General features: G+C 30.4%; 1 protein-coding gene across 3 annotated transcripts in view; it reads left to right on the top strand.

Moving 5' to 3' along the window:
* LOC117105709 (RING finger protein 44-like) overlaps positions 1–12,291 on the top strand; it is a 40,855-nt gene extending 28,564 nt beyond the window's left edge. For all 3 annotated transcript variants that reach the window (XM_033246943.1, XM_033246944.1, XM_033246945.1), the window contains exons 7-9: positions 1,471–1,549; positions 2,000–2,127; positions 4,229–12,291. In XM_033246943.1, coding sequence (XP_033102834.1) covers positions 1,471–1,549; positions 2,000–2,127; positions 4,229–4,391 — 370 coding nt within the window. In that variant the 3' untranslated portion in view covers positions 4,392–12,291. The remainder of the gene's footprint in view (positions 1–1,470; positions 1,550–1,999; positions 2,128–4,228) is intronic.
* Positions 12,292–13,295: the final 1,004 nt, after the last annotated feature.

Here is a 13,295-nt window from a genome sequence, read left to right as displayed (position 1 = left end):
GAAAGATGTAATCAGAAAATTTTCTTGAACTACAAGCTCTAATTACGATTTCAAGAAATATAACTTGGATTTAAAATTTGAAATATAGAATTCAAATATATATTTTTTTAACAATTATGTTGGAACATAGTTTGATGCATTTTAATGATTACAGTCATATATTGACATATTTTCATTATTATAATTGTGTAATGATGATAATACTTATTGCATTGATATTACTTCCCATTATCATTATTTTATGGTTTATTATATAAAACATAAAAGTATGTTTTTATCATCACAGTATGTCAGTGACATTGACTTGAAGGAAATAATGAGACTGAATGATTATTAAAGTAATTATCAAAACCATTACAAATGCATCAATAATATTCCAAGACACAAAATTTTAACAGAACTGAAGCTGAAAGATAGGTAAACAGAGAGTAGAATATCCAGGGATGTGGTAGTTAGCTGCATGTTTGATTACATATTGAGACGAGATTAGTGAAAGAAAAAAAAAACGAATGACTCATCGGACTATAAACGAACCTGTAATCAATCCATCACGAATCGACGTACATGGAGATTCGCTGATGGCTGAAGTCGAGCAAGCTTAATGCAATGATACGACAGGGAGTGTTTTTCTTTGGTGGATTACTATTATCGAAAACAAAATGTTAAACAATGATTTTTATCCCAATTCATTGCATATACTGATTTGATAGATTTGATGTTATATCAGTTTAAAACAAATTCTGTTACTACAAATACAAACATTTTCAAGAAAGGATTCATTGTTTCATAAATAATTTATAATTAAATAATAATTGTGTCTGTATAATTATCATTTGTTCCGATTTTGATGATTAATATTACTGCTATTTATATTATTATAATTATTTACAATTGAGTGCTATTTTGTACTAAATATTTTGTTTAATTGCTAATATATAATGTTATTACATATGTACATGTATTTATAAGTGAAATGAAATAAAATTTTGTTAAGAAAACATAGATATAAACATAATGGATATGGAAATGTGATACCTAAATGATACACTGTAATATAAGATGGAATATGTAGTTTTTATCTTCATAATTTGATGATAGACCAACACACTGTTAAAATACACCGTGCTCATGGTGATTAGCTAAGTAATTGTCTACATGATATGAGAACAATGCCAACATTATGAGCATCCTTTAAAGTTCTAATCAACATCGCCGATTCTTCATCTGGCGACTTTCATTACTTTATATGCATATTATGCAAATTACCTTACACATGGGTTCATTGTCATACTAATGAGGAAGAATTACTAAAATTTTCATTTATCTTTGCCCCATTATATTTTTTGTCAAGATAATTTCACCTTAAAATTAAATTATGAATATGTATAATTTATAATGTTGGATAGGAGAGGGCGCTGATTATTTATCACTGACTGAGGAGGCTTACAATTATTTTTTTTCTTTCAAAAGTGTACCCAATGCATCAGTTGCTCCAACAGCATATGGAGTTAACTTGGACAATGAAAATGCAGAAGTAGAAAACTATGAGGTAAGCTTTGTTTTTTTTTAATGCAGAAAATCAAAGTGTATGTTTATTATTATATTTTAAATATAAGTTTTTAATATTTTTAGAACATTATTCATCATATTTGTTTTTAAAATTCATGGTTTGTTTCAGTCTCCTTGTAAATTTTAATTTGAGATACACATTATTATTATTATTATTATTATTATTATTTTACTATATGCACTAAGTCGGACTTAAAGGACAAATCTTTCTTGTTATTTTCCCCTTAACGTCATGTTATTTTTTTTCCATTGTCTAAGTTCCCCTTAAGGTAGGTGTTAGTTACATTATTATTATTATTATTATTATTATTATTATTATTATTATTATTATTATTATTATTATTATTATTATTACTTTGATTACTATTTTCACTATTATTTATGTTCTTAATTATATTTGTTATAACTTTTTCTTCCCTTGCTTTTCCAGGCTTTGTTAAACCTAGCTGAAAGACTCGGTGAAGCAAAACCAAAAGGTTTAACGAAATCAGCCATCGATCAGTTACCATCATATCGCTACAACCCTGACACACACAAATCCCATAATGACCAAACATGGTAGGTTCTAACATTGCAATATGCCATGAAAACAACATGTATCTCAAGAATAATAAACATAATAGTAATGATAATATTATAATTAAAATAATTATAAAATTATTTTATAATGAAAATTATAATTCAAAGTTTAGGCATCATTGATAATTCAGTAATTTGCATAGAATTTTATAAGGTGACAGGTATTATGTTAATGAAAGTAATTGACATCACATTGATGACAATAATAATTTATGTTTGTTGATCTCAATTTACCACTTTATATGTAATGATAATTATGTAAATTGATTATTATATTAATAAAAATGATGATGATGATAAGGACAATATTAATAATAATAATAATTTAATATTATAATAATAACAATTATAATAATTTAGTAATATAATATTAAGCAATTAGTAGAGCTCCGCATAGTACACTATAGGAAAATTATTATACGAAGGTTAGATTTAATGCTTGAAAAAATTTTCTGAGGGACTGCAAGGCCTGAAGGAAATTTTTGAATGCATTAAATCTAACCTAAGTATAATAATTTTCCATTAGTGTACGATGCATGCTCTACTAATTGCTTTATAAGTCAATCGCCATCGTTTAATGTTAGTTTTTGATAACCAACTATTGTTGTAGCAGTCATCGGTTGCTATAGTGATATGATCAGTCTGTGTGCATATTTACATTAAGCTGTGTGTATGCTGATTTGTGCTCCAGCAGTACGCGTTAACTACACATCAGCAGTACGGATACGTAGTAACAGATACGATGAATAACTATTGTAATTTGTATTAGAAAAACTTGTTTGTAATGCTATTTTGGTAGACATTCGTCAAAGAAATAAACATTTCAGCATTCAAGAGAGAATACAGTCACATACCTTTTTGGTCGGTGCAGACAGGTAAAAATCGTGAGATGATTTCATAACTAGCTATGGCCTAGCTAGTAGTAGGAGGAGGCCTCAGCAGCCTCCTTCCTGGCCGTAGGCCTACATCTAATTTCGTTCCTTGAGTCCTTAAAATAGGTCTAGAATATTGCTAATAAATTTCACTTTGTTTTGTTTAATAGGGTTCATTGATTCAATGACTTCCTTAATTGTTCATACTTAATATTGAATTTGAAGTAACTTTCTTTGGGTTCTAATTAAGTTTGTTTTACGAAAGTAATTTTCAATTACAATTCAATATTCATCGCGGTGTGCGATGTCTTCGCGGTGACGAAATGAGGATTTTTTTTCCGCACACAAACCCAAAAAAATCAAGCCAAGCGTCCACTATTGAAAAATTATTGGAATGTGGGGATAGGCAAATAACATTGGGAGTTGCAGTGATGACGTCACGATTGACTTATAAAATATTATAGCACAATATATATTAATATAATAATACAATAATATAATAATATATAATAATGATATTAATAATACAATTGGTAATATTGTTTGATTATATAATCCTTCATAAGCTTGGTAATAATGACTGCCTCAATATTAATATCTTGACTGTTAGGTTGTATCTGCATTCTCTTGTCTTATCTGTAACGATCAAAGTCATTCTTTTATCTCCTCCATACATCTTAGTATGTTAACAAGGTTTATCACAAAGCAATGAGGTAATGTTATGTTCTAACCTTTATCTAACAGAGTTTCTGATTAGTCAATATTTAAATCAGTTTGCTCAGCAAGGCCTGTGATCCAATTAAGACTCTCAGTTTATTTTAAGTACTCCAATCCGATAATGCTTGCCTATTCCATCATAAACAAACCTAGATAGATGTTAGCGTCATCATATACTTATTTTTTATTGCCTCAATTTTTATATCTACAAGTACAGTATATTTGACCCACAAACATAATTATATTATTTGATGTTTATCATATTTTCATGCTGATAATAATAATGGCATATATTTACAAATATATGTATATATCAGAGACGATAACATAACTACAAAATTATTATTATAAAACCAAATTAAAATTACTTGCTGCTAATAACTGAATATTGTTTGTTATTCAGGTGTTAAGTTAACAAACCAAAATCAGTTTCACAAATGAATTTACATGTTGACTTATTTCATATTTTGTTTTCATTTCCTCTTGTTTAGTTGCGTTGTGTGCATGTCTGAATTTGAAACAAGACAGTTGTTGCGAGTTCTTCCGTGCAGCCATGAATTTCATGCCAAATGCGTCGACAAGTGGCTGAAGACGAACCGCACCTGCCCGATCTGCCGTGCCGATGCGTCCGACTTGGGCAACACAACAGAATGAGTCCATTGAACGGACACCTGCAGATGCTTCCTGTCACCTTCGGGGGTGTAGCATCAACGTCGTGTCCTATTGCAGCCGTTGGCTTGATTGTTGTTATTTTCTCTTTGAGCTGTTCAAATGGCTGATCAGCCAAATCGAGTGTATTTGCAGATTATAGCACAATATATGATAGGGTTAGCTGTGCTGCTCTTTATAAGCTTGTGGTGGTCGTGACCAAATTACCTGATTAATTAACTCGTTTATTGATTAATTAGCTTCCAATCATGGAACAATAACATATTTTTATTATCGATTTTCATATTTTTTTCTATATATGGATTATCTATTCGTATATTTTTCTTTGTTCATATAGGGAATGTTTATTTTTCCATATAAGGAATTTATTTCCATATATGGAATATATATATCCATATATGGCTGTTTGCCAAGTGTTACGTATTATTATAATAATAAGCTGCACCTTTAAACTTCACATGTATTGTGTATGTAATAATCTCAAGTTTAAATCACAAAAATTTAGTGCCTAAGTTTTTTTGTATTCCAAAAATGCCTTTGAATGTATCTAATGCCAACTATCTTACAATCAGTATTTATAGGGGATTTATGTTAATGTTGATTTTAATGCTTTTTTTTTTGGTTGTTATTTGTTTGAAAAATGTTAATTATATATGTTTGTGCTAGACCCTTTCACTATAGATTTAATCAGTACTGTATTATCAATAGGGTGTTGTTTTTTGCAAAAAGAATCGTAATATAATAGCAATAGATACGTAATTTTTAGAAATATTTTTGTTAGATGTTTTCTTTAAATTTTATTTTTAAGACTTCCAACATACTATGGAGGACTTAACTGTCCATAAATATTGATCAAATTTGATACCAAAATTATTATTTTATACTACCATAATATCCATCCAATTTTTAATGGATTTTTTGTAGACTGGTTTAGTGAGTTTTAATTGATTTTTTGAAATTCATTTATGCATGTTGTATATTATTACAATAGAGGTGTTCTTATATGTGGTAAACTAACCAAAGCACATGAATATAATGAATTATCCGGTATTTATTGTTGTAGAACTCAGAAGATAAAATGATAATTAGGTCACACTGCTTGGAAAAAATTCAATTCATTTATTCTCTGCTCACACTAAATTCCTTCACCTAGCCATTCATTTATATTGTCTACCATGCTTGATGTATCCATTATCTGGTTGTAAAAGTTACCACATTGATCATTCAATCAAAGCTGTCTTCCTAATTTGTAGTAGACCTCACCTCTTATAATTTACGTCCACTAGAATTTATTTGGTGTTATAAATTTAAAATTTTATATTCTTAATGCATGCATATGGATACTAGACGTTTATGGACTGGATTTTCATGCATACATTCTATTAAATAGCTCTTTGATAGCATATAGTTAATTTGCATGTTCTTAGGTTTGTGAACACCAATGTAACATCTGTTACTTAATGTGGTTATGCTACATAGAGGATCAGCCACATTAGTTTTAATCTTTTCTATCCAACACTTGTACTCCACCCATCCCCACCCCACAAATGTGCACCCAACCAACATGCAGTTGCTTGAATCAGAAATAGTATGTTGGAAATCTTAAAATGTTGGTAACAATTTTCGATTAAGTGTGGATGTCTGCATTGGAGATACATGCTTAGATTTGTCAGCAGGGCATTATTCTTGTTAACATCATCATCTAAAGTTGCGGGCACCATCTTAATAATTAATGGCAGGGGATGCTTTTTGTAAATCATTATTTTTTATAGTTTTATGAATAACTTTTAATTTGAGGTGTTGTGCAGTGTAGCACTTTAAATGTGATGCGATGATCATTGCTCTCACAAGCATTGCTTACATGAGCATCGCTTGAATGAGCATAGCTTCAATGAGCATCTCTTTCATGAGGATCGCTTCCGTGAGCATCGCTCACACTCAGTATCACTAATTCAGGGTAATAATTTCTATTAATGTTTTGATTTATTTCTTAAATTATTATTTAACAACTCAAATTTTACCAATAATAATGGTGGATTAATTTGATTGCTTGGTGAGTTTGTGGACATATTTTCCATAAAATCTTGTTCAAATTAATTGAAATAGTAGAAATGAATTAGCATATATCACATCTATGGAATTTTATTAACTAGCACAAGAAAAAGTTAAATATATAAAGTATATGCATGGAATTTTGAAAAGGAATATGACTGTGTATTGTAATATGTTCACTATTCAAGTAGCTGTAACCAGGCTTTAAAAGTAACAAGCACAGATTTAGAATGCACTTTTTAGGGCAAGTTATTCCATATGCCATATGTGTTTATATGGCATATGTGTCCATGTGCATTGTGCAGAAAATAATTCTTGCTGCTTGTAAAGAAATATGTTAACAATTATGTATCTGGTTTATGAAAGAAAAAAGCAATTAACTAATATTTTAAATATTAAAACATGCTTTGAAGTAATAGAGATTAATTAGGTTACTTGGGCAGGTTCGATCAAATATACTTCTATTTTTAACTAACATTTAGCCCAAATCACATTCAAGCCTATTCACATTTTGTTTTGCATGTGTTTAGAGTTTTATGATATGACAGTATTTATAAATTTTTTTAACAATTTTACTTAGTAATTTGCAATATGTATCTATAGGTGTAGATGAATCTGACTGAGATGGATAAAATTGCTGTGTACTCTCCAACTCAATATGCACTCTTTACATAAGGGAATGAAAAGATAACAAAAGTAACACACATATTTAGAATGATATCTGTTACATGTATTGTAGTTTTTTATATTTCTTTATCACAGGAGAACAATTAGTAAACAAAAATTGCGATAAAATATTTGGAACAAGTTTGTGAAATTTGGATTAATAAATCAATTTTGATTAAAGCACCCTATTGATGAATTTCCAATCACAAGTAATATTGTCATTAAAATAATTTAATTGCTCAAATTTTACAAAGATGTTCCAATGAAAAAAAAGACAATAGAAGTGTTTATTTTGCTGCTAGTATCTACGTAGCTACCTCATTACTAACAAATTAGTGTGATTAATTACAAGTCGTCGTTAAGATTGGTTTGATTGGAGGAATACTAAAATGTATGTGTTGGTAAAATTACTACTAATATTGTGCTATAACTGTTTTGCTTATATCTGTTCACTACGATCATCAATATATACATACCAGGGATATTAATGGTATACTTTAATTAGTTTAGCTGATCAGAAAATGTGCCTTTTAAATAACTAAATGGAATCAATTAATTAATGGATGTGTTTGTCTTATTAATTTATCCATTGCATATAATTAATATTGTGTTTTTATGTCATAGTAAACTTAGAAGAATTTATAAAACCTTGTATAAACAAAATTAACATATAATTCACAGGATAAAATAGACTAAAAAATATAATGTAATTTTAATGCAACTTAGACGAGTCAAATTAATGTACCACTGACATACACTATGCTACATGTATCACATCATTGTTTTAGCTTATTTCAATTTATACAATTAATGATTACTTATTGAAACTTGCTTTTGTCACACATAATGATTGAACACTAATTAATACCAACTTAATTGGCATAGATTTATGTATTAGGGTTTACATTTATTTAAATTATATTTTATTATCTCAAAATGCCTTTGTTATTATTTTAAACTTTCAAAGATAATACTTGTCTATTCCATAACCCATACTGTCCTATTTTTTATCCATGTTAAGTAAAGTGTTGTGTTTTAAATGGCTTTGTTTCTCATATCAGGTTTCTCCATGGTGTTTTAATAAATAAAGACGTATAAAATTCAGTAATAAGCTTAGATACGGTTTCCAGATGAGGATTTCTACTTAATACTAACCAAGAAGTGTAGTCTTGCTATTCAATATGCAAAACATAGGGGTTTGTAGTTTGTGGTCCAGTTGATACATAGTGTTGTACGTTCGCATTACATGAATGATCTCTGAAGGTTCTGATATTGTGTGGTTTGGTCTTCTATGGGCTAAAATAGCGGTAGACGTTGGTTAATATCTAGACGTAGACAAACAAGCTTAATGTGATCAGCTAGGCAAGTAAAGAAAGGCAGTATGCCAGCCAAAAAATAAGTCTTGCATATATATTTATGCCTAAGCATGTTCTCATACAATAGTCGTAAATTGTTCAAAATAATTGTGAATTACAAACACAACTTTGTTGTCGTGAGGGAGACATTGTGTTCCTGTGGATGTTCAGAAGAAGACCTTGCACTCACATTTGTTTTGGTAACGTCACTAAGGATTTATGGTTTTTGTAGAGAGCAATATGAGCTTATAAATTAACTGGCTATCTAAACACAAGCATTGTAAATCAATGGCATATAGATCTTTGTCACTTTCCTCACATTATACTTATGTACTACCAAATATGAAATAGTCATCACAGAATTTTCTTGAACATTTCATAATTGACAAACATTGTGATTCACATAAACAAAATGATTGTAGTTGCCTGTGTAAAACTGAAATGGCTAAAAAGCTCTATTCACATCAAAATTAATTAGAGGTTTGTTTAGGTCATTTGCAAATGTTTATTATGGTGGTGGTACCTAGTTTTAATGTAACTTTAATGCGGTTGTTCTTTGATGGCGAACAGTAAATGTGAATTTGAAGTTTTCACACTTTCCTGTAGTCGCTTTACAACTACAGTAGTTGTTCTTTTGGTTGCCTACAATAATCATATACCATAGACCCAGGTTGACCTGTAAACCTGGTTGACTTGTCTGTGATCCTTTGAAATTTTGAAGGTTTTCGTGTTGTTTGGTGTTTGCTGGGCTTGTTTCTTGAATTGCATTTGAATGCTGCCTATCTAAGCAGTTAAAGAAAAGCAAAAATACTGTAATTTAAATATTGTTACAACAGTTTGGAAGAAATTGGTGTTTTTGTTTGTGGCTCTACATTTTATGAGTTTTCTTGCCAACACACTGAAAGAGGGATTAGCAGCTCTAGAACATCCTCATTTATCAGGCTACCCTTAATTTGCAACAATTAGGCTCACTATAATAAGTATGTTATACTTAGATAGAAGCACTAGGCTGCCCTCACGTTTGTCCCCTGATAGGTATTAACTGATATTATAACTCCACAGTTGGTCATCACTTCTTTAAACAATTCTTTTTGGTATAGGGACATCAAAGGGATTTATTAGCAATAATGTCATGATTGAGAAACATTTGGGAACTGTTTTTTTTTTTTACTATTTGCTATTTTAGCATTGTCTATAAGTTGTTGAAATATTGCATTCCACTTTGTAAATCTAATCTATTCAGTTTCTTGATATTGTGTATTCAATGTTAGATAAATTAATACATTCAAATTTTTGTTTAAGATGAGTTGATCTTTTTTAGATTTTCAAATCTTTTTATCTTGCATTTGACTTTATCTTTTGTGTAATTTCTCCTTTGCTATTCACTTTCAGTTTTGGTTTCTTATTGCTTATTTTGGAAAGTAGCGTGTTTGTATTCTAGTTGCGATCAGTTATATCGATATGTTATTCAACTACAGTATTGACATTGAGTTCCCAAATGCTTTATTGACCAATTTGATAGCCATTAGGAATTTTGATCAAACCCAAGCTGATTGGCTTGCGAGATCCACTCATGTGCTTGTGAGTGCTTGCAAGAAACTCATTAGAAAAGCCCCAGTATCCTTTACATGCAAAATAGTGTTTTTCCAAACTTGCCCATTTCTCAGGAATAAATTTTTAAGGGGTATTTTCATGAGTAAAATTGTGTATGTTGGGATTTTTTTGTTATTGGGATGTTTGTTTAATTTATTTTATTTTTCTTGTGTCATTGAAATTTGCTTGTTATTCTTAATGTGTATGTAATGCAAAGGCCTTTGCAGAGAGCTAAGTCATATGTATACTTGTTATCTCGCCATGCTGCTTATGTCTTATGTATGTTAACAAAAATCCAAAGAAATGTTATTGCACCAAATTTAATATTGTTTGTGTCTAGGTTGTTAGGGGACTAGATATCGTATACATCTTAGTTGCGGGTGATGGACCAAGTTCTTGATAGCTTATTAATCAGAATGATATTGATTTTTTTTATGCTTGTGGTATTTTGCTATAGCATTAGAATTTGGACAATCACATATCCAGAGTTTTTGGGGCATGTATGATAAGAATGGAAAAAAAAAACAAATATTGTAAGCTTCTTTTCAATTATCTGTAGTTTAAAATGGACAATATGGAGTGTGTATCACTTGTAATGGCATTGTAGACTTAAACAAAAAAAAAATAACATGTACCTTATTAATTACATGGTATGTTTAATTTAATTTATATTTACTTACGGCTCAAGCCCTATAGAAATATTAGAGGTTTTTAATGGTATTTCATTCAGACCTAACAAATACAATTGTCGTAACTAAAATTTACAGAATATACTGCAAAATATAATTATTTTGCTGTGTCGAATTAATCCAATATTACATTACTAATACTCTACAAAATTCCCAGCTTGGAAATACATTTTAAAATTCTGTTGCACTGAAATTACATATCTTTTTTATTTAATTTGCAATTTCTTTTTTAACTTTTTTGTTGGTTATTTTTTCTTGAATTATGCAAATGAGGTGGTAGGAAATGTATCTACCACTTTTGTGTTTGATGTGTTTTGTTTTAATATGCAACACAACTTAAAAAATCCTGCCCATCAATTGTAAAACATTGGGTACAAATATAATATTATTCTGCCAACCATACCTTGTAACTGTACAATGGAATCTGTATTCCTACACATTTATAATTAGTGTCAAGCATTTGTGTTTCATGCAAACACTTGGTTTTAAATGAAATTTGCTAAGGGTTTTATTTTTTACAATTTTCTTAGCGTTAAGCAATGGGTTTTTTATTCAAACCCGCTATGATATACCTTGATTGAGTTTCGTATATTAATTTTGCCTAGTTTTTCATTCTATAAATGATTAAAAACCATTATAGAATGATTGTAAGCTTTGATTATTAGAAATGTTATGGTGCTTTTCAGATGTAATGTGGGTGCAGATTCAATAATCCATGTTGCTATTTTATTTTAACATTTTAATTTCGTTTTTTTAATTGTTTGCTTTTAACTGTTGATCAGGTTTGTTAATAAATACTACTAGAGCAACCGATAACTTAAGTGATATCATCAAAGATTGCCCTCCTTGCTTGGCCATTTTTCAATTTAATTCCGCTGTTATTTTCTTCCTGATTTCAATCAATGTTTGCTTCCATTTTTAACAGCTACATGTTTTACATAATAATAATGATAATTATATTATTATGATCTTAAAAGAAATTGTTCACCCTCAGTAAGGGAGAAATAATACACAATCATGCAAAAAAAATTGAAAAAGATTCTCATATTGTTAAACTACAGGTCTGTTCATCTCCATTTTGTCATGGGATGTTAGCTTTAGATTGTTGTGTAAAAATGACCGTGAATCAATAAGTATTTGCCATATCTTCCAGCTTGTAAATTTGGGAATTGATGTTACTTTTTTTTTTTGGCTTCTAGATTTAAAGGGCGCCCTCTGTAGACATTAACAATCGTAATTTTTTCACGAGTTGTGTGGATTTTTAATGAGAATCGACACAACTCTTACGGTATATGTTTATTCAGTTTATGATCGTGCTTATCATTACTATTACTACTACTACTACTACTATTATCATTATGATATTGTTTTTATTAAAAATAATATGGATGTTACGGAAGAGGTGATGACTGTAAACGTAGATTTTAAGTATCCAAGAGTTGGTGTGTGCGTGTGCTTATGGCGGTTTTTGTACTATGGTCGTAATCTAACAGCCCAGAAAGCAGAATTATAACACTGCAAAAAAAAGCATTATTTGTGTCTGTCTGTTTTTATTTTTTGTCTCCAAACTATCATCATTTTCATTAAATCGTCGTGGCATTACCGTGGAGGGAACATTCTGAACATAAACAAACAAAAACATGGAGAAAGTCTTTAAAAAAATTAAAATATTTTTCTAATTCCCTCGACGAGCAGATGTTACATTATTGCTACTGTATACTCGTGTGTAATACTGTACATGTATCTGCGTCTGTTGAAACCATGTTGAAACATTGTGTAGCAGTTCGTCATCGTGATAATAACGCACCAGAGCCGTAACGCACAATACTATACTGTCCTCAGCTTTTTTGTTTATGATATCAACATAGAGCTATTAAACAACTATTATTCTTATTACATCTCTATAGATATCAAAGATCTTATAAACACAAGATAGCGTTCTCCGCGATACGCGTGCAAATTCTGTATAACGCATGAACGGTGCCCTCTTGCAAAATTGAAAACTTTTGAACCTTGACCGCTCTGACCATAGCGTACGCCGCGCGACTTTACGTTTACGCGTAACAATTAGAAGCGTCCGATTTACAATGCGCCCTCTCTTTATTAGAACACAAGGAACAAATTAACGCACTTAACGAACTTACGGCGTAGCGCGAACACCCTATCTCAGTCCATGGAAACCACTAGGACACCCTCTCCCAAAACTGATTACTTTTCTGTGCCAAATCGACGCTTCTATTTGTTACGCGTAAATCGCGGAGAACGCTATCTTGTGTTTATAAGATCTTTGATGATATAAATCTGCCATAGAGCTATCAAACACTTATCTATGAAATCTGCATACATGTCACTTGACCAATGACACTCGCGTAGTGTCTCCTATGCGTACGTACGTAATGTACAGTATTAGCAAAGATACTAGAAATACAAGATAGAGTTCTCGCATTGTAAAAATGAGGCGGAAGTCGTGCCCAACGTAGGCGGCGCCCTTCTTTTTAACCATGCAAGTTTCCTATACTTCGTGCCCAACGTAC

This window comes from Anneissia japonica, unplaced genomic scaffold, assembly GCF_011630105.1.
Source record: "Anneissia japonica isolate Jap-2015-1 unplaced genomic scaffold, ASM1163010v1 scaffold287754_len4335492_cov202, whole genome shotgun sequence".
Taxonomy (NCBI): Eukaryota; Metazoa; Echinodermata; class Crinoidea; order Comatulida; family Comatulidae; genus Anneissia; species Anneissia japonica.
Note: the sequence above shows the minus strand (reverse complement) of the source record. Positions and strands in the feature narration are given on the sequence as shown.